Source organism: Stenella coeruleoalba, assembly GCF_951394435.1.
Source record: "Stenella coeruleoalba genome assembly, chromosome: 3".
NCBI classification, from domain to species: Eukaryota; Metazoa; Chordata; class Mammalia; order Artiodactyla; family Delphinidae; genus Stenella; species Stenella coeruleoalba.
The window spans coordinates 55,506,118-55,527,557 of NC_137148.1; the positions used below are offsets into that span (position 1 = coordinate 55,506,118).

Sequence of the window (21,440 nt, forward strand, 5' to 3'; positions counted from 1 at the left end):
TTAGACAGACTCCAACCTACCGTATATATTCCAAAGAAAAATATTCAGATAGTCAAGGTTTAAAAAAAAAAAAGTTATTTATTTTTAAAGGCATTGATAAAAATCTTAACATACTTACTAAGAAAGTTACAATATACAAATGGGTTCAGTTGTGATTTTGACAGATTGACTTTCTGCACTGTGACCTTGAATTTCTTTTAATCACTCATATTTCCATTGTTCAGTTATTCAAACTGATTATTGCCTCAAAATAGCTAACTGGTTATTTAAGCATGAGTCACATGCAACAAGGGGAAATGATGACATGCACCCATCCAAGTGTTCATGAAGAAAATGATGAAACTTCTGTTCACATCGACCAGGGCACATCAATATACCATCCTCCTTGGGAGAGAGCTGCACCTGAATCCGAAAGATAAAAAGTCTACATACAATTATGAAATTTAAAAATCTATTTTCTTATAAAATCATAAAGAAGAAAACATAAAGCAACACATGCATCATGGTAAATAAAATTAGAATAAAAATATGCTAGTGTAAAAAACAATACTAATTTTAATCTTTATGGGATAGTTAGATATTTAGACAAATTAATTGTGAAATTCATTTGAAGGAATAAATGGGCAAGAGTATTTTTTAAAAAAATTCTTAAGGAGCACTGGTATTTGATCTGTCCTAACAGAATTTAAAACATATTAAAAACAATGATCAAAATTATGTGTTTAAAAAATAGTAATTAGAACAATACAAAACAACATTCTATAACTACAATACAATAAAACTAGAAATTAAACCTAACTGAAAGTAAAATTAACCTAAAAATTAATTAACTGAAATTAATTGAAATTAACCTGAAATTAAAACATTTCTAGAGTTAAAAACAAAATTTTGAAATTTGGAATATCTAGAAAATAAGAATTCTACAGAATACAACTAAATTGTCAGAGAAAAATTTATGGTCCTGAAATATCCATTTTAATAAACAACAGATAGGAAGAAAATTTTTTAAAACTTCTAAGGAAAGCAGAAAGTGGAAATTAATCCCAAGTATATCATCTGGGCCCAATGAACCCAATTTTAATTTTTGAGTTTTTTTTGGATCTTAGTTCCCCAACCAGGGATTGAACCTGGGCCATGGAAGTGAAAGCACCGAGTCCTAACCACTGGACCACCAGGGAATTCCCAATTTTTGAGTTTCTTATTCGATCAGTTCTAACTATTTGTCCTTACATTCACAACTCACTCTTAGAGGTCTGCCAAAGAACAAAAAGAAAATTTATTTATTAAAAAAAATAAACAAAACTCCTATCTTGCAATTATGCTGTAACTCTACTGGACTCTTTTATAAATCTACAATACAGAATCTTAGTGATTTTACTATCACTTACTTTTTTACTATCACTTTACTTTTACTTATCTTGAAACATTTTGTTACTCTTCATCCCAGGATATATTTTATTTTAACTCATTGTGGTAGCCAGTCTTCAAGATGGTCCCCAGTGATTCCTGCCCTTGTCTAATCCCCTCCAGTTGGCCGTGGGTTGCACTTACGTCAAAAGGATAGAAAAAGGTGGAAGTGATGGTGTGTGATTCAGAGACTAAGTTATAAAAGTACGTGTGGTGTTGCTCATTCTGTACTGGATCGCCCACTTTGGAGAAGCCAGCTATCAGTTTGTGAGGACTCTCAGGCTGCCTATGGAGAACGCCAGGTAGCAAGAGAGCCTCTTAACAACCATCTGGGTGAGCCTGAAGCAGATCCTCCAGCCCCAGTAGAACTGTGAGATGACTATTGCCTTGAGGCTGACGACCTGATTTGCAGCCTTAGGAGAACCACCCACCTCAGCTGCCCCGCATTCCTGACCCACAGAAACTAAAGATAAATAAATATTTGCTGTTTTAAGGTGCTAAATTTTAGGGTAATTTGTTACGTAGCAGTAGATAATACATTCACCAGCGACCTCTAGCTATGCATAAGAAAAAAAAAAAGACTAAAATAAGGACGTGAAAGGATGGAATCACCTAAAATGATGATGAAATAAATCATTAGTAGTGAAATAAAGCATCACTATTACACCATCCTTCAGTTTTCTTATTCTGTTGTCCAAAGTACTGGATTATCTTTCAAGAAGTTTTAATGGAAGTATGGAGATACAATCCTTGTAGTCTTTTTTTTTTTTTAAAGCTTTCCCTGAACACAGTTGAGAATTCAGACTTTTTCACTTTCTGTCCATAATAGCAAAGAGAACAAAATTGACAGAGAAAGTCATTTCAAAATTATTAAAGCAATTAGAAGATGAATGTAAAGGGATAGAGAGTAACATCTAGGCCAGCGGCTGGAAAACTATGGCCTAACATATTTACTATCTAACCCTTTAAGAAAAAAATTTTGATCTTTATTCTGGACTAATAATGGTGAAATTGTTCATATAAGTAAAGTCTCAGATGATGAGTCTTCAGATGACATATTCTACGTAGGTGAATTTTCCCAAACTCAAGAAATGATATACTTCTTTTTTTTTAAACTTTTAATTTTATATTGGAGTATAGTTGATTAATAATGTTGTGATAGTTTCAGGTGTACAGCAAAGTGACTCAGTTATACATATACATGTATCTACTCTTTTTCAAATTCTTTTCCCATCTAGGTTGTTACATAATACTGAGCAGAGTTCCCTATGCTACACAGTAAGTCCTTGTTGGTTATCTATTTTAAATACAGCAGTGTGTACATGTCAATCCCAAGCTCCCTAACTATCTGTTTCCCCCACCCTCCCCACGTGGTAACCATAAGTTCATTCTCTAAGTCTGTGAGTCTGTTTCTGTTTTGTAAATAAAGGAACTGATATATTTCTCAGGACAAAAAAGAAAATATGGTAGTATCATTTAGTTAGTCCTTCAACAGGAAGGACTTCATTATATAATATTTTATGATTAAAAACCTGAACCATCCCATTTTGCTAAAAGGACATGTGACAATATTCTTTCAACTTTTATAATGCTTGTACACTAAAATTTACTTACAGTTTGTGGACAGATATGGAAGACAGATGTGTATACAAAGTAATTGGAAGGTAATAAATATGTAGAAATGAAAAACAATAAGATCATTCTAACTAGTATCTATAAAAAGAAAGAAATGTTTTGCTATTAGGCAACACAGAGGATAGCTATCATCTGTCTATCCAACAAATAGAAGCTTTCAGAAGTACTGTTTTGACGAACCAAGTGCATGAAGAATCAAGGTAATAAGCTAGAACATAGCAGAGGTGCATTTAAAATTTAGAGTCAGTCGTGGATGGATGTAGAGACTGTCATATAGAATGAAGTAAGTCAGAAAGAGAAAAACAAATATCGTATATTAACGCATATATATGGAACCTAGAAAAATGGTACAGATGAACCAGTTTGCAGGGCAGAAATAGAGACACAGATGTAGAGAACAAACGTATGGACACCATGGGGGAAAAGCCACGGGGGGGGTGGTGGTGGTGGTGTGATGAATTGGGCGATTGGGACATGTATACACTGATGTGTATAAAATGGATGACTAATAAGAACCTGCTGTATAAAAAATAAATAAAATAAAATTCAAAATTTCAAAAAAAAAGAAATTTATTAGAGTCAGTATTTATAAGATAAATATATTTCAGGTTCATGCATAACAGCCAATGAACAGTTAGTTGCATTCAAAGAATATTATCTGATTTGGAGATATATATAAACATTCAATACTAGGAAAATACATAATAAAAATTGGGGTTTCTTTATTCCCATCTTACCCCTAGGTTCTTCATGACATTTTTTTTTTCCTTAGAGACCTACTAGAGAATGGACTTGAGGATATGGGGAGGGGGAAGGGTAAGCTGTGACAAAGTGAGAGAGTGGCATGGACATACATACACTACCAAATGTAAAATAGGTAGCTAGTGGGAAGCAGCCGCATAGCACAGGGAGATCAGCTCGGTGCTTTGTGACCACCTGGAGGGGTGGGATAGGGAGGGTGGGAGGGAGGGAGACGCAAGCGGGAAGAGATATGGGAACATATGTGTACGTACAACTGATTCCCTTTGTTATAAAGCAGAAACTAACACACCACTGTAAAGCAATTATTCTCCAATAAAGATGTTAAAAAAAAATTGGGGTTTGCTGTATTTAAATTCTCATTGAAATTGCTAACAAAGTTATTTTCACTATCTCTTTACTCTGTAAACTGTAAAATGACTTGAAATTACATAGAGTCAATTCTCATTATTCATGGCAGTTATGTTTTTAAAAGTCACTACAAACAATGAATTTGTGAATACTGAGCCATTACTCCTAGAAGAAACACAGGGCTAGGTTCCTGCAAACCTCTGGTCACATTACCAGCTGATCAGTACATAACCTTATGCGTGTTACTGTTGCAAGACACACTATTTCATATATATTGTTGATTCAACAACACTTAACTCATGGCCAACAGCACTACAACTCATGCCTGAACACATCTAACACATGTATTCTCCTTGTAAGGCACATCACAGCCTTCTTGCACTTGGGAACATTAGATATCACTACAGCACAATACTTGGGGGCTATTTTAAAGAGTGAAGTCAAAAGGCGCAAAAGACAGAAAAATGTAGAACTAAATAGATTGTGAAAATGACCTTTGTTTATAGTACGAAAGCTGAAAAAAGAAAACAGAGCACTACATTTTCAGCTTTATCTCAGCTGAAAATGTCTGTCAGGTGACTCAAATTTTTCACCCTCTGCATGTGTCCATGAATGATGGTGAAGGCTCCACAAATAATGACTTCGGGATTACAGATAAATTTTAGCAAGCTAGCAAATTTGCAAATATAGAATCTATGAATAATGAGGACATCTGTATATAAAATTTTATAAGCAAAAGTTGAAAAGAGAAAGTAAGCACAAATATCTAAAATGATAATGGAAAAATTACCATATAGATACAGGAAAAAAATTAAACAGTAGAAGCATTAGAAGAAAAGCCTGAAAAGGCAGGATGATTCTGACTATATGAAAATTAAACACTATGACTACATAAAAAGCAAATATTTCTGTCAAAATGACAACAACCACTACAACCATAAGCAAGGTCAAAAGAAATGACAAGCTAGGAAAAAAGTATTTGTAACTCATAGCACAAAGAATTCTTGCAAATCAAAAAGGAAAAGCACACATCCCAGCTGAAAAGTAGGCAACGGTGATGTTTCTAAAGTTTTCAGATAAGAAAAGATACACAGTTCTCTTAAACACAAGAAAAGGTGCTGAACTTCACAATAATAAGATAAATAAATTATAAATACAATGAGACAATCATTTCCAACTACTAGACTGAGAAATATCCAAAGGTCTGATAAATTATTGGCTAGGGCTTCCCTGGTGGTGCAGTGGTTGAGAGTCCGCCTGCCGATGCAGGGGACACGGGTTCGTGCCCCGGTCCGGGAAGATCCCACATGCCGCAGAGCGGCTAGGCCCGTGAGCCATGGCCGCTGAGCCTGCGCGTCCGGAGCCTGTGCTCCGCAACGGGAGAGGCCACAACAGTGAGAGGCCCGCGTACCGCAAAAAAAAAAAAAAAAAAAAAAAATTATTGGCCAGACTGTGGGAAACAGAGACTCTCATACAATGTTGGTGGAAATGGAAATTAATACAATCTCTACTGAGAGCAATTTGGCAAAAATCTTTTAAAATTATAAATGTGTATCTTCTTCAATCCAGGAGTTCTAATTCTATAATTCTTGATTCTAATGCAATCTATTTAGATAATCTTAAGGATGTATTCAGACATCTACAAAAAGAATTATGTAAAAGAACACTGACTATAGTATTAAATAGCAAACAACTGGAAGCAACCTAAACTTCCATCCGTAAGAGTTCAATCAAATAAGTATGGTACACATCTGTATATAAGAATATCTTGCATATGTTTAAAACAAGACAGTTTTACATACTGATATGAAGCGTTCTCCAAGAAATACTGAGGAAAGAGTACTTACCTATTATAAAACACTATACGAATTACCTATAAAAATGGAAAAATAAAAAAGTTTAAAGGAGTTAGATGATATAGCTTACCAAGTGTACCTTCACTACATATTATTTATTTTTTATCGTCAGTAAATGTACACAGCACAAAAATAGAATACAAAAGGGTATACCGTGAAGTTCATAATTCAAAAAGATACGTGTACCCCTATGCTCACAGCAGCACTATTCACAATAGCCAAGACATGGAAACAACCTAAATGTCCATCGACAGATGAATGGATAAAGATGATGTGGTACACATATACAATGGAGTATTACTCAGCCATTAAAAAGAATGAAATCATGCCATTTGCAGCAACATGTAAGGAGCTACAGAGTACCATACTGAGTGAAGTAAGTCAGACAGAGAAAGACAAATACCATATGATATCACTTATATGTGGAATCTAAAATACAGTAAGCCCCCTCCCTGCATAACAAATGAGCTCTGTTCCAAGAGCGCGTTCGTAAGTCCAATTTGTAAGTCCAACAAAGTTAGCCTAGGTACCCAACTAACACAATTGGCTACATAGTACTGTACTGTAATAGGTTTATAATACTTTTCACACAAATTATACATAAAAAACAAACAAGAACAAAAAATAAAACTTAAAAAATATTTTTATGTATGTATGTATGTATGTATGTATGGCTGTGTTGGGTCTTCGTTGCTGCACGCGGGCTTTCTCTAGTTGCAGCAAGCGGGGGCTACTCTTCATTGTGGTGTGCGGGCTTCTCATTGCGGTGGCTTCTCTTGTTGTGGACCACAGGCTCTAGGCACACAGGCTTCAATAGTTGTGGCACGTGGGCTCAACAGTTGTGGTGCGCAGGCTTAGTAGTTGTGGCTCGCAGGCTCTAGAGCACAGGCTCAGTAGTTGTGGCGCATGGGCTTAGTTGCTCCGCGGCATGTGGGATCTTCCTGGACCAGGGCTAGAACCTATGTCCCCTGCATTGGCAGGCAGATGCTTAACCACTGCGCCACCAGGGAAGTCCCCCCAAATAAAACATTTTTAATCTTACAGTATAGTACCTTGAAAAGCACAGTAGTACAGTACAGCAGCTGGCATAGAGGGGCACATTCACATCTTTGAAAGTTTGCAACCTGAAGGTTCATATGTAGGGGACTTCCTGTATGACACAAATGAACCTATCTATGAAACAGAAACAGAATCACGGATATAGAAACAGACTGGTGGTTGCCAAGGGGGAAGGGGCTGGGGGAGGGATGGAGTGGGAGGTTGGGGTTAACAGATGTAAGCTTTTATATATAGAATGGATACACAACAAGGTCCTACTGTATAGCACAGGGAACTATATTCAGTATCCTATGATAGACCATAATGGAAAATAAAAGAAAAAGACTGTATGTATAACTTTGCTGTATAGCAGAAATTAACACAACACTGCAAATCAACTATACTTCAATAAAAAAATATTAAGAAAAAAATTTTAAGGAGTAAGATGATATATCAATATCTTACCAAGTTTAACTTAATTACATATTTATTTTTTTACTGTCAGTAAATGTACACAGCACAAAAGTAGAAAAAATACAAAAAGGTATACTGTGAAGTTTCCCTCACATCCCTGTGTCTTCTAGTCCCTCTTCAGTAGTAACTAGACTATTGCCATGAGATGATAATCAATGCACACACATGCATATATGTAAATGTATATTTACACAAATGGCAGGAAGCAAAATACACACAGTTCTGCATCTTACTTTTTCATTTAAATATATTTTCCTATCAGATTGCTATACATAACAAACAACAATGTAGTTTAAGAAAAACACACACAAAAAAAGAATTAAAAGAATAAACTGAATAATGTTCAAAAACCGATTCAAACTATTTTAGAACTTTTATTTTATAACATGAATAACAATGGAGAAAGAAATAATTTAAATAAACTATAACAAGTAGATACTCTAATTACGGTAAGTGTAAAGGATGAGGGCTTTAGTAACTATTTATTCTTTTGGGGAAGCAATATGACAACACATGATAATCTACAGCAGTAATTAGATTCTGAGGCCCAATACATGAAACTAATCAACAATTTCACAAAAATAATTCTATGGAACTACAGTTTAACAAAAAAAGCCCCAAATAGACCTACTACTGTCATAGAGAAGTGTATACACACACACACACACACACACACCAATAACCCCAAATCTGACATATGAACCTTATGTACTTGAGAGATAGGGTGTAATATCATTGTTTAGCACATTTTGTTTTAACCATCACAACAGATTAATCTTTCAGAAATCATCCCACAACTGAAAATTAATTGTTCCAAAATGAAAAGGTGATGCAATGAATTGTGCCATCCATCCAAGTATTCAAAAAAATGATAAAATGTCTCTTTAAAAATAGGAGGAATAGTTGGTAGTGTACTTGTTTTCCTGTGATAGGTTATAAAACTGGGCACAATTTATGATGCAACTGTTTCCAGGCATTGGGCAACAGAGAGCACAGGGTGAGATTCTTGAGAAAGGGAAACAGGTGAGCTTTGCATTCACCCTCTTTGGCTGGACACAATTTCCAAACTGCAGCATGAAAGGTGGAGCCTGAGTAGAGAGTACTGTTCTTCCTGGGTGGGGGGAAGAAACAGGGATTGGAGTCTAGGCTCTGGAATAAGGCAGATGGGATTTGTGGAGGTAAGGTCTAGAGAGGAGGGTCTTAAAGAGAAGGAGCCCCAAAAATCTGTGTAGGATTCCCACTTAGGTCCTTGCCCAAATCCTAAATTATGCACGTGTAGGACAAGACTCCACAGAGCCGGGCAGAAGCAGTTGCTGGGGGGCTGAGAGCTGGAGAGAGTTCTGAAGTCACACAGAGTTCTACCACTTACTACGTGGTCCAAAGCAAGTCATTTGGGAATAATAATAATAACTAACTTGAGGGTGCTATTAAGATTCAATGAGGGACTGCCCTGGTGGTGCAGTGGTTAAGAATCCGCCTGTCAATTCAGGGGACATGGGCTTGATCCCTGACCCGGGAAGATTCCACATGCCGCGGGGTGACTGAGTCCACGTGCCACAACTACTGAAGCCTGCACACCTAGAGTCCGTGCTCTGCAACAAGAGAAGCCACTGAAATGAGAAGCCCACGCACTGCAATGAAGAGTGGCCCCTGCTCTCTGCAACTAGAGAAAGTCCGTGAGCAGCAACAAAGACCCAACACAGCCATAAATAAATAAATAGATTTATTTTTAAAAAAAAGATTCAATGAAATAACAGTGCCTAGCAACACATAGTAATCATTCAGAAAATATAGCTATTATTACTTGTAAGGGAAGAAAAGTATGATGTGACAGTTTCTAGTTTCCTTTACAATAAAAACCCAACTAACACAGAGCTAAGAGTCTACTGAAACCAAGTTCTATAAAGTAAGATTTTTTTTTTACAAATTTAATTTAAATGTTTATTATAAATTTTACAGTAAAAGTAAAATGAACCATATCCTAGAAGTCAAAATTCTACCTACAGGTAATGGCAAGAGTAGGGAAACTACAGAGTCCAAATTTTACCAAACAATGTACAACTTTCCAGATCAGCAGCTTAACTGGAAAAAACATGAAGTTTGTAAGCAAAAAATTTCAAATCAAATCCCTGCTCCCCTAACTAACAACTGACTGGTATCAAACAAGGTAGCTATGCTATCTTTTATATATATATATATATATATATATATATATATATATATATAAAATAAGATTAACCAGAAGTATTTATCTAAACACAAAGACTCATTAATATTCAGGTATACTGCTTCACATCTTTCTTCTTCTGCCTAGAAACCAAGTTTTATTTAAAGTAGAATGCAGCTCAACCCTAAATTATATGCCATTTTAAAATATAAAAGGTCAATTTATGTGTCACAATAACTAGTAATGAAAGGATCAGAACTTCGAAGCTCAGAAAATTACTTTCTCCTACAGTATGGAGGTTCCTTAAAAAACTAAAAATAGAGCTACCATATGATCCAGTAATCCCACTCCTGGGCATATATCTATAGAAAACTCTAATTTGAAAAGATACATGCACCCCAATGTTCATAGCAGCACTATTTACAATAGCCATAACATGGAAGCAACCTAAATGTCTATTGAAAGATGAATGGATAGAGAAGATGTGGTATATACATATACAATGGAATATTACTCAGGCATTAAAAAGAATGAAGTAATGCCATTTGCAGCAACATGGGTGGACCTAGAGATTATCATACTGAGTGAAGTAAGTCAGACAGAGAAAGACAAACATCATATGATATCACTTAGATGTGGAATCTAAAAAAATGAACTTATTTACAAAATAGAAATAGACTCACATAGAAAACAAACATAGTTACCAAAAAGGAAAGGGGAAACAGGGATAAGTTTGGAATTTGGGATTAACAGATACACACTATTACGTATAAAATAGATAAACAACAAGGGCCTACTGTATAGCACTGGGAACTATATTCAATATCTTATAATAATATATAATGGAAAAGAATCTGAAAAAGAATGGGTATACATACATGTATATGTATAACTGAAATCACTTTGCTGTACACCTAAAACACTGTAAATCCAACTATACTTCCATTAAAAAAAATAAAAAAAAAAAAAGAAAGAAAAGAAATTAGTTTCTCCAAAAGCTTCTCCAACTATATTACTTGGTGTCTTCAAAATATGTTACATATATAATCTCAGGACAATAGCTGAACCCACAAGTAATAATAATTTAAAACAATCCTGTGCAAAAGAGAACATACTGTATGATTGCAGTTCTAAACTAAGTAAAACTAATCTTTGTTCACAGAGGTCAGAATGGTGATTGCCAGGATAGGTAAGTGTGGTGAATGACTAGAAAGGGGTACAAAGGAACTTCTGGACTGAGGGAAATGTTCTTTTATCTTGATGTAGTAACAATGGTATACCTTCTCAAAACTGATCAAACTCTTCACTTTAAATCTGTGCATTTTTAAGAAAGGTTTATTTATTTATTTAATTTTTGGCTGCATTGGGTCTTCATTGCTGCGTGCAGGCTTTTCTCTAGTTGAGGTGAGCTGGGGCTACTCTTCGTTGCGGTGCGCGGGCTTCTCATTGCGGTGTCTTCTCTTGTGGAGCACGGGCTCTAGGAGCGCGGGCTTCAGTAGTTGTGGCATGAGGGCTCTAGAGCGCAGGCTCAGTAGTTGTGGCACACAGGCTTAGCTGCTCCGCAGTATGTGGTATCTTCCCCAACCAGGGCTTGAACCTGTGTCCCCTGCATTGGCTGGCAGATTCTTAACCACTGCGCCACCAGGGAAGTCCCAATCTGTGCATTTTACTGTATATAAATTAACCTCAAAAAAAGTATTTGGAAAAAAAAATGAGAGCGATGTAAAAATGTTCTTGAATCCTCTTGCAAGGCCACAATTCATACACAAAAATGATAAAACACCAAGTATTTTGTGAAATACCTGAATACTGAATGTCTTCTACTGATTGCTGTATATAAACATGGATTTCTGCAGAAGCAGGAGTTGCTCTGGTTAAACTTTCAGAATTTTATTTCTGAATTGAATTCATAGTTTTCCATTCACCAAGAGCTTCAAACAACACATAACTTACGTTCATAACCATTAACCCTGTAGTTTATTTCTGTTAATGGCAACCATACAGAAAAGCTAAACTTACAACATGACTCAGACAAAGTAATCTCTGGCTGATCCCTTAATGAAGGTACTCTTCAATTATGGCATCTCACCTTCTATTTGCCTATCTTCTGAATATAGGTACAGACCATGGAATTTTTCATCTAGGATTCTTCATAACCACAAGGACAATTACTATAGTGAAAGCCAGAAAACAAGCTGTTTTGACTTCATTTTCTCTCTTCTTTGACATTCCCTCCAATCTGTGCTCTAAGCCCATTCTAGACTTCAAAAAACCATGCCAGATACTGTAGACATGATGAAGAATGAGATGTAGTGCCTTGCCTCTAATGACAGAGGAAAGACAGATATATAAACAATAAAGATATTATACTGTGAAAAGCTATGTAATAGAAATAAGCAGAGAACAGATGCAAAGAGGGGAACTTACATGGATGGAGAACGGATAACAGTGGTATGACATTTGGGCCAGCCTTAGGCCTTGAAACACACTGCCCTAATGCTTCTAGCTTGTGCATTCTCTGCCTGGAGTACTTCAGCCCACTTCATCCCCTGCCTAGTTTTTCTATTCATCTCTTTAGACTTAGCTGAATAACCTAGCTGAAGAACTTCAATTGAATAAAACTGACTTTAATCGAAGAATGAAATACAGGTAACTATACTTTTAAATGTGAGGATTTATATAATTTAAAAAATGTCCCTCCCAGGAATGCATAGATTTTGAAAAGATGTTTTTCGAAATTTGCTTTTCAAGGCAACATGGAAACATCCACTAAGAATCATAATGTCCACAACCTTTTATTAAATAGTCGCAACACAGAAAGTTACCCTAACGCTGTGACAGAATAGAACCGAGTACTACATATAAGAAGGTAGCTACTAATGTTATTGAGAATGCCAAAAGCTACTGAACTAAAGGAAGAGTGGCATAACATACAGGCAAACAAGCTGATAGAAAGAATACGTAAAAACATTAAAAATGTGATATTAAGTGGGGATATATATACACACACACATGCACAAAATACTGATGACAAACATCAAAATATGGATGAATATGGACCAAAAGTGTAAAATAATATGTAAAAAGGAATACAATAGACACACAGATTTTACTAATTTAGTTAAAAATACTGAACACTTTTCTTATGTACTTTTCAAACACACAGAAAATAGAAAAAAATAGTACAATGAACATCCATATGAACACCACTGAGATTCAATAACAGCCATATATGCTTCGTGCACACACATATATACATTTTGCTAAATCATTTAGAAATGTATTACAAACACTGTAACACTTCACTTCTAAATACTTCAGTATGCAAATTTAAAGACCTTCTTCCAGAAACTACAACACCCTTATCACAGCTCATAAAACTAGCAATAGTTATCTAATATCATTTAAAATCCAGTCTATATTCAAATTTCCTCAACCCCCAAGTCTCTTACAAATAGCTTTTCAAAACCAGGGTCTAATGAATAATGAAGGATGCCACATTGTATTTGGCTGTTATATCTCAAGTCACTTTTAATCTGGAATAGTTACCTACTCCATGTCATTTTTTCTTTCATGACACTGAATTTTTGAAGAAAGGAGGCCAGTTATCTTCTACAACATGCCACGTTCTGGACCTGTCTGATCATTTCTTTTGTGGTGTCATTTAACTTGTTGCTCTATCCCCAGTATTTCCGATAAATGGGAAAGTAGATCCTAAAGGTTTGTTTAAATTCCACTTAAACTTTTTTGACCATAACACTTCATAGGTAATACAGTGTATTTCATACTGCATCTCAAATGAAAAAGCAAGTCTGACTGTCTGATTACAGTGACGCAAAATTTCATCTCTGATTCTAAGGATCTCTTTATTATAAAGGTATGTTTTCCTTTCAATACAACCAACCAACAAGTATTTGCTGAGATGATACTTTGACATCATAAGAATTCTAGAGGGGATTTAGATCAATCTTTTATCAAATAGTTTTTGCATCAAAATGTCTTTAATATTGTTTTACATTAACTTTTCTACTTTTCAATATTTTAATTTTTAAACATATATTTTCTACAAACTACAAAATTTATAAAAAAGTAACATTCTCTTTTATAATGATGGTAGACTTACTCCTTAATTGAAATGTGAGTGCCTTCTTTCTTTATGACTTTGTTTGAAACCCTGTAAGGAAAATAAAGGCATTTAGAAGCATAGAACACGGGAGAAAATATTTGCAAATGAAGCAACTGACAAAGGATTAATCTCCAAAATATACAAGCAGCTCATGCAGCTCAATATCAAAAAAACAAACAACCCAATCCAAAAATGGGCAGAAGATCTAAATAGACATTTCTCCAAAGAAGATATATAGATTGCCAATAAACACATGAAAGGATGTTCAACATCACTAATCATTAGAGAAATGCAAATCAAAACTGCAATGAGGTATCACCTCACATAGGTCAGAATGTCCATCATCAAAAAATCTACAAACAGTAAATGCTGGAGAGGGTGTGGAGAAAAGGGAACCCTCTTGCAGTGTTGGTGGGAATGTAAATTGATACAGCCACTATGGAGAACAGTATGGAGGTTCCTTAAAAAACTAAAAATAGAATTACCATATGACCCAGCAATCCCACCCTGAGAAAACCATAATTCAAAAAGAGTCATGTACCACAATGTTCATTGCAGCACTATTTACAATAGCCAGGACATGGAAGCAACCTAAGTGTCCATCGACAGATGAATGGATAAAGAAGATGTGGCACATATATACAGTGTAATATTACTCAGCCATAAAAAGAAATTGAGTTATTTGTAGTGAGGTGGATGGACACAGAGTCTGTCATACAGAGTGAAGTAAGTCAGAAAGAGAAAAACAAATACCGTATGCTAACACATATATGAGGAATCTAAAAAAAAAAAAAAGAAAGAAAAAGTGGTTCTGATGAACTTAAGGGCAGGACAGGAATAAAGACGCAGACACAGAGAATGGACTTGAAGACACGGGGAGGGGGAAGGGTAAGCTGGGACAAAGTGAGAGAGTAGCATTGACATATATACACTACCAAGTGTAAAACAGCTAGCTAGTGGGAAGCACTAGCTAGTGCATCGCACAGGGAGATCAGCTTGGTGCTTTGTGACAACCTAAGGGATAGGGAGGGTGGGAGGGAGACGCAAGAGGGAGGGGATATGGGGATACATTATACATATAGCTGATTCACTTTGTTATACAGCAGAAACTAACACAACATTGTAAAGCAATTATATTCCAATAAAGATGTTTAAAAAAAAAAAGAACACACATTTTATACAGAAGTGAACATTTTGTTTCACATAAGACATTTCATTAATTCTCTTTAACAAAATATCATCAGAAAATAAATTTACAGCCTTCAAATGTACTTTAAAAGTGACTCCAAAGTAAACAATTATTAGGCTGCAATTAAGAAAGTTTTCTTCTTTCACTAAGTCTGAAGATGTTCCTGAGCCAACTTATATCTTATTTTCTGTCAAATATAATATATAATGTGTCACACTCATTTATTAAAATAAAACCATTAAAAACCAGTACTCACTAGACAAAAATATTTTAGAAGTTCAAAAAAAAAAATCAAGACTCAAATATTTACTGTTTTTCCTGGTCATACTTAGCACAAATGTCCTACTCCTCTCTTCTCCCTTCTGGCCTCAATACCTTCTATCTTTCCCTACATATATACTAGCTTTCGACTTCACCATTAATCTATATCTTTGAGGCCACAAGATATATTAAAGGGGATTTGTTACTAATAAGTACCAAAGTTAGAGCCTGTGCTATGTTATTTCAATAACATTACTCTCATTCATCTGCATTCTGTTAGGATTTCTAGAAAAAGAAAAGTGTATAGGTTAAGAGCTAGACCCAAATCCTGTCTGGCTGCTCTTATGGGAACAGGTTAGTAATGGAAAAGTTGTCAATCGTGTATGCTTCTGTGGAGCAATGGCTAAGAATCGCTACCTGAAGGCAACACTCTCTAAAACACACATAAGCTATTGGAAAACATGACAATGAACAGTAGCTGCTTCTTTTTAATGGTAAAAATTTCCAAGAGACAAAAATGCAAGATCTAGGAAATGGCAATTTGTTTACACTTCTGAATATGAACATAGGTTTATATTTTAATTTATGCAGATATACAAATAATACTGCAAAAAGTAAAGATCATTTCTCTGGAACAAGTTAATCATAGCTTAGCCCTGAATTTGTGGCATATATACTGGACAAGGCTGCTTTCCTAGGAACTGGTGCTTGAACTCACAAAAGAAACAGAAACATCTGCATTTTGTTGGTTAGGACCAGAGTTCAAAGTCTGTTGAAAATCTGCTAGGTTTTAATAACAGTACAATCAAGTATGTGAAATATGAATGTTTATGAGTACAATTAACCAACTTTAATTTTCATCCAGGTCATCCTTCAAATCAAATATATTCTGACACGTTAGAACATTCATATTTTTTAACTGCTGCTAGAGTTATCAAAGAAGAAAGCAATAAGGTGTATAACTATTTAAGGCTGTGGTAAAACAAACATTTTCAAGTTGCGCCAGTGGCAATACACATGGAAAGAATTGTGGAAAGGCAGTCAACAGTATCAAAAGCTACTAAAATGTTTAAAAACTATACTAAAATAAAATGTTTATACTTTTTGACCCAATAATGATACTTCCAGATGTCATAAGGAAATAATCTGCAAGAAGCTTTATATATAAGAATGGTTATCTAATTACCAGAGGAAAAACTTGCTAATGTTCAACATTTAGCAAATGATGAACTTATTCTGAACCAGACTTACTACGAACCAGGCACTATTCCAGATGCTAAAGATCCAAGGTTATAAGACAGACAAGGTCCCTGCTCCCGTGGAGCTCAACATTCTACTGGAAGGAGACAGATAAACAGGTAAAGAAAATCATACCAAGAACGATAAATGCCACACAGAGAATCTAAGTGGGGTGATATAATAGAGAATGAGGGCGGATCACTTCTAGTTTAATCAGGAAGATGAAACTTCAGTTGAGATCTGAGCAACAAGCCAGACAAGTGAAATACAGGGTAACAGCTTTCCAGACTAAAGAATAATGAGTGCAAAGGCCCAGAAGAAGGTATAAATCCAGACATGAGCAAGAAAAGAGGCCAGTGTTGCAGGAGTGTACTGAGTAAGAAGAGTGTGGAGGAACTTCCCTGGTGGTCCAGTGTGTAAGACTCTACGCACCCAATGCCCGGGTTCGATCCCTGGTCGGGGAACTAGATCCTGCATGCATGCTGCAATTAAGAGTCCACATGCCACAACTAAGAAGTCTGCATGGTGCAACTAAAGATCTCGCATGGTGCAACTAAGACCCCATGCAAATAAATAAATAAATCTTTGAAAAAATAAAATATCACTCTAGCTGCTGTATTCAGAATGGATTTGGCAGGATGGGACATGAAATTTCATAAGCAAAAAGAATACTTGGGATCTGCTGCAGTAAGGTAAGAGATAATGATGTCTTATCCAGAATATATAAAGAGCTATTACGACTCATCAACAAAAAGACAAACAACCTATTTAAAAATAGGCAAAGGATGTGAATAGACAGTTCTCCAAAAAAGATACATAAATGGCCAACAAGCACATGAAAAGATGCTCAACATCGTTTAGTCATTAGGGAAATGCAAATCAAAACCATTATAAAGTTATCACTTCATACCCACTAGGATGGCTATAATCAAACAAGGAGACAATAGTAAGTGTTGGTGACGATGTGGAGAAATAGGAACCCTCACACATCGCTGGTGGTTATAATAAAATGGTGCAGTCACTTTATTTATTTACTTATTTATTCTTTAAAGACTTTTTTTTAATGTGTACCATTTTTTAAAAGTCTTTATTGAATTTGTTATAATATCGCTTCTGTTTTATGTTTTGTTTTTTTAGCTGAGAGGCATGTGGGATCTTAGCTCCCTGACCATGGTTCCGCTACAGCGATCTTTTGAACCAGCAATTCTACACCTAAATATATATCCAAGAAAACTGAAAATATACATCCATACAAAATTTTATACACAAATGGTGGTAACAGAATTATTCATTGTAGCCAAAAAGATGAGACAACCCAAATGTCCATCAACTGATGAATGGATAAGCACAATGTGGTATATCCATGCAATTAAAAGAAATGGGGACCTGAACGAACTTTTAGCCAATATATCTCGGTTAAAAAAAGAGATGATAGTATCTTGAATGGGTATTAGTGGAGAGAAATCAAAGTGCATTGATTCAGGATCTGTATGGAAATAGTCAACAGAACTTTCTTACAAATTGGTTATAAAAAGTGAAGGAATAGATTCAATGCAATCCCTATCAAACTACCACTGGCATTTTTCACAGAACTAGAACAAAAAATTTCCCAATTTGTATGGAAACACAAAAGACCCTGAGTAGCCAAAGCAATCTTGAGAACGAAAAATGGAGCGGGAGGAATCAGGCTCCCTGACTTCAGACTATACTACAAAGCTACAGTAATCAAGACAGTATGGTACTGGCACAAAAACAGAAAGATAGATCAATGGAACAGGATAGAAAGCCCAGAGATAAACCCACGTACATATGGACACCTTATCTTTGATAAAGGTGGCAGGAATGTACAGTGGAGAAAGGACAGCCTCTTCAATAAGTGGTGCTGGGAAAACTGGACAGATACATGTAAAAGTATGAGATTAGATCACTCCCTAACACCATACACAAAAATAAGCTCAAAATGGATTAAAGACCTAAATGTAAGGTCAGAAACTATCAAACTCTTAGAGGAAAACATAGGCAGAACACTCTATGACATAAATCACAGCAAGATCCTTTCTGACCCAACTCCTAGAGAAATGGAAATAAAAACAAAAATAAACAAATGGGACCTAATGAAACTTCAAAGCTTTTGCACAGCAAAGGAAACCATAAACAAGACCAAAAGACAACCCTCAGAATGGGAGAAAATATTTGCAAATGAAGCAACTGAAAAAGGATTAATCTCCAAAATTTACAAGCAGCTCATGCAGCTCAATAACAAAAAAACAAACAACCCAATCCAAAAATGGGCAGAAGACCTAAATAGACATTTCTCCAAAGAAGATATACAGACTGCCAACAAACACATGAAAGGATGCTCAACATCACTAATCATTAGAGAAATGCAAATCAAAACTACAATGAGATATCATCTCACACCAGTCAGAATGGCCATCATCAAAAAATCTAGAAATAATAAATGCTGGAGAGGGTGTGGAGAAAAGGGAACACTCTTGCACTGCTGGTGGGAATGTGAATTGGTTCAGCCACTATGGAGAACAGTATGGAGGTTCCTTAAAAAACTACAGATAGAACTACCATATGACCCAGCAATCCCACTACTGGGCATATACCCCGAGAAAACCAAAATTCAAAAAGAGTCATGTACCAAAATGTTCATTGCAGCTCTATTCACAATAGCCCGGAGATGGAAACAACCTAAGTGCCCATCATCAGATGAATGGATAAAGAAGATGTGGCACATATATACAATGGAATAGTACTCAGCCATAAAAAGAAACGAAATTGACCTATTTGTAATGAGGTGGATAGACCTAGAGTCTGTCATACAGAGTGAAGTAAGTCAGAAAGAAAAAGACAAATACCGTATGCTAACACATATATATGGAATTTAAGAAAAAAAAATGTTATGAAGAACCTAGGGGTAAGACAGGAATAAAGACACAGACCTACTGGAGAAGGACTTGAGGATATGGGGAGGGGGAAGGGTGAGCTGTGACAGGGCGAGAGAGAGTCATGGACATATACACACTAACAAACGTAAGGTAGATAGCTAGTGGGAAGCAGCCGCATGGCACAGGGATATCGGCTCGGTGCTTTGTGACCGCCTGGAGGGGTGGGATAGGGAGGGTGGGAGGGAGGGAGACGCAAGAGGGAAGAGATATGGGAACATATGTATATGTATAACTGATTCACTTTGTTATAAAACAGAAACTAACACACCATTGTAAAGCAATTATACCCCAATAAAGATGTTTAAAAAAAAAAAAGAGAAGGAAAGTGAGGAATCAATCAACGCTAACTCCACATTTGTGGCTTGAGAAACTGGTATTGCTAGTGCATCAATGTTACTGCTTACTGAGATGGAAAGGCTGTGGGAATAGAGGTGTATGAAATAACACTAACAGTTCAGTTTTGGCTATATTTGGTTTGAGATGTACCTAACAGACATCCATGTGGTGAGGGAAAATAGGCAGTTGGATAAACAAGTCTCAAATTCAGAGCTAGACATCTGAGAACTTCCAGTACAGACATGCCATTTTAAGTCCTAGAGCAGATGAGGTCACCTAGTGAGAGTTTATAGTTAGAGAAGAGAGGGCTATGGGTTGCGCATAAGAAATCCACAAAGATATTGGGTAGAGGAGGAAAAGCTGTTAAAGAAGTCTAAAAGGAGCAGCCAAGGAAGAAGGTAATGATTAGTAGATTAAAACGTGTTACCAAAGGCAGGAGAAAAAAGTCTTTCAAAAGTGTAGTCAAATATATTAAAATGTTGCTGAGAGGTAAGAGACATAAAGCAGAGAACTGACTGAGTCAGCAATCTGGAGGTAAAATCTCAATACAGGGCTTCCCTGGTGGCACAGTGGTTAGGAATCCACTTGCCAGTGCAGGGGACATGGGTTCGAGCCCTGGTCTGGGAAGATCCCACATGCTGTGGAGCAACTAAGCCCGCCCACCACAACTACTGAAGCCCGCGTGCCTAGAGCCTGGGCTCCGCAACAAGAGAAGCCACCGCAATGGGAAGCCATGCACCACAACGAAGAGTAGACCCCGCTCACTGCAACTAGAGAAAGCCCAGACGTAGCAACGAAGACCCAACATAGCCCAAAATAAATTCATTAATTAATTAAAAACAATCTTTAAAAACAAAAAAATCTCAATACAGTAGGAAAGACAGAAGTCTACCTGACAGGCCTGAAGAGAATGTGAGATAAGGAAGTAAAGAGGACAACTAGAGATAATTTTTTTTTTTTTGGTGGTACGCGGGCCTCTCACTGTTGTGGCCTCTCCCGTTGTGGAGCACAGGCTCCGGACGCACAGGCTCAACAGCCGTGGCTCACAGGCCTAGCCGCTCTGCGGCATGTGGGATCTTCCCGGACTGAGGCACGAACCCTTGTCCCCTGCATCGGCAGGCAGACTCCCAACCACTGTGCTATCAGGGAAGCCCCTAGAGATAATTTTTTGAAGAAGTTCATCTATGAAGCGGAGGAGAGAAATGATGTGATCACCAGGGAAGTTAGAAAGAATATATTTGAAGTAAATGGTCAGTAAATTTAGTGAAATTGGTCACCAACAGAATGACGAGTAAGAAAAGCCAACTTCTTTTTTTTTTTTTTTTTTGGCTGCACAACGTGGCATGCGGGATCTTAGTTCCCCAACCAGGGATCGAACCTGTGCTCCCTGCAATGGAAGCACGGAGTCCTAACCACTGGACTGCCAGGGAAATCCTGAACTAAACTCTTACAGAATGTCTTTATATATAGAAAGATGAACGTAAAAACAATACATTTCTTATGAGCACTCATATATACCTGAACACAGAGAAAGAGATTTTGATAGGCTATACGGCAAACTAATATCAGTGGTGACCTCTGGAGAAGGGTAGAAACTGGGCCTGGCTTTTTTTTTTTTTAATTAATTTTTATTGGAGTACAGTTG

At 36.3% G+C, this 21,440-nt stretch overlaps 1 protein-coding gene across 5 annotated transcripts in view; it reads right to left on the reverse strand.

Annotated features, from left to right (window-relative positions):
* Positions 1–67: 67 nt before the first annotated feature.
* Positions 68–21,440, reverse strand: part of LOC307183163 (survival motor neuron protein-like) — a 45,751-nt gene continuing 24,378 nt past the window's right edge. For 2 of the 5 annotated variants that reach the window (XM_079915286.1, XM_079915282.1), the window contains 3 exons: positions 13,811–13,861; positions 6,000–6,025; positions 68–402 (listed from right to left, as the gene is read on the reverse strand). In XM_079915286.1, coding sequence (XP_079771412.1) covers positions 13,814–13,861 — 48 coding nt within the window. In that variant the 3' untranslated portion in view covers positions 68–402; positions 6,000–6,025; positions 13,811–13,813. Of the gene's footprint in view, positions 425–5,999; positions 6,026–13,810; positions 13,862–21,440 lie in introns of all 5 variants that reach the window. The other 3 variants (XM_079915283.1, XM_079915284.1, XM_079915285.1) reach the window with 3 other exon arrangements.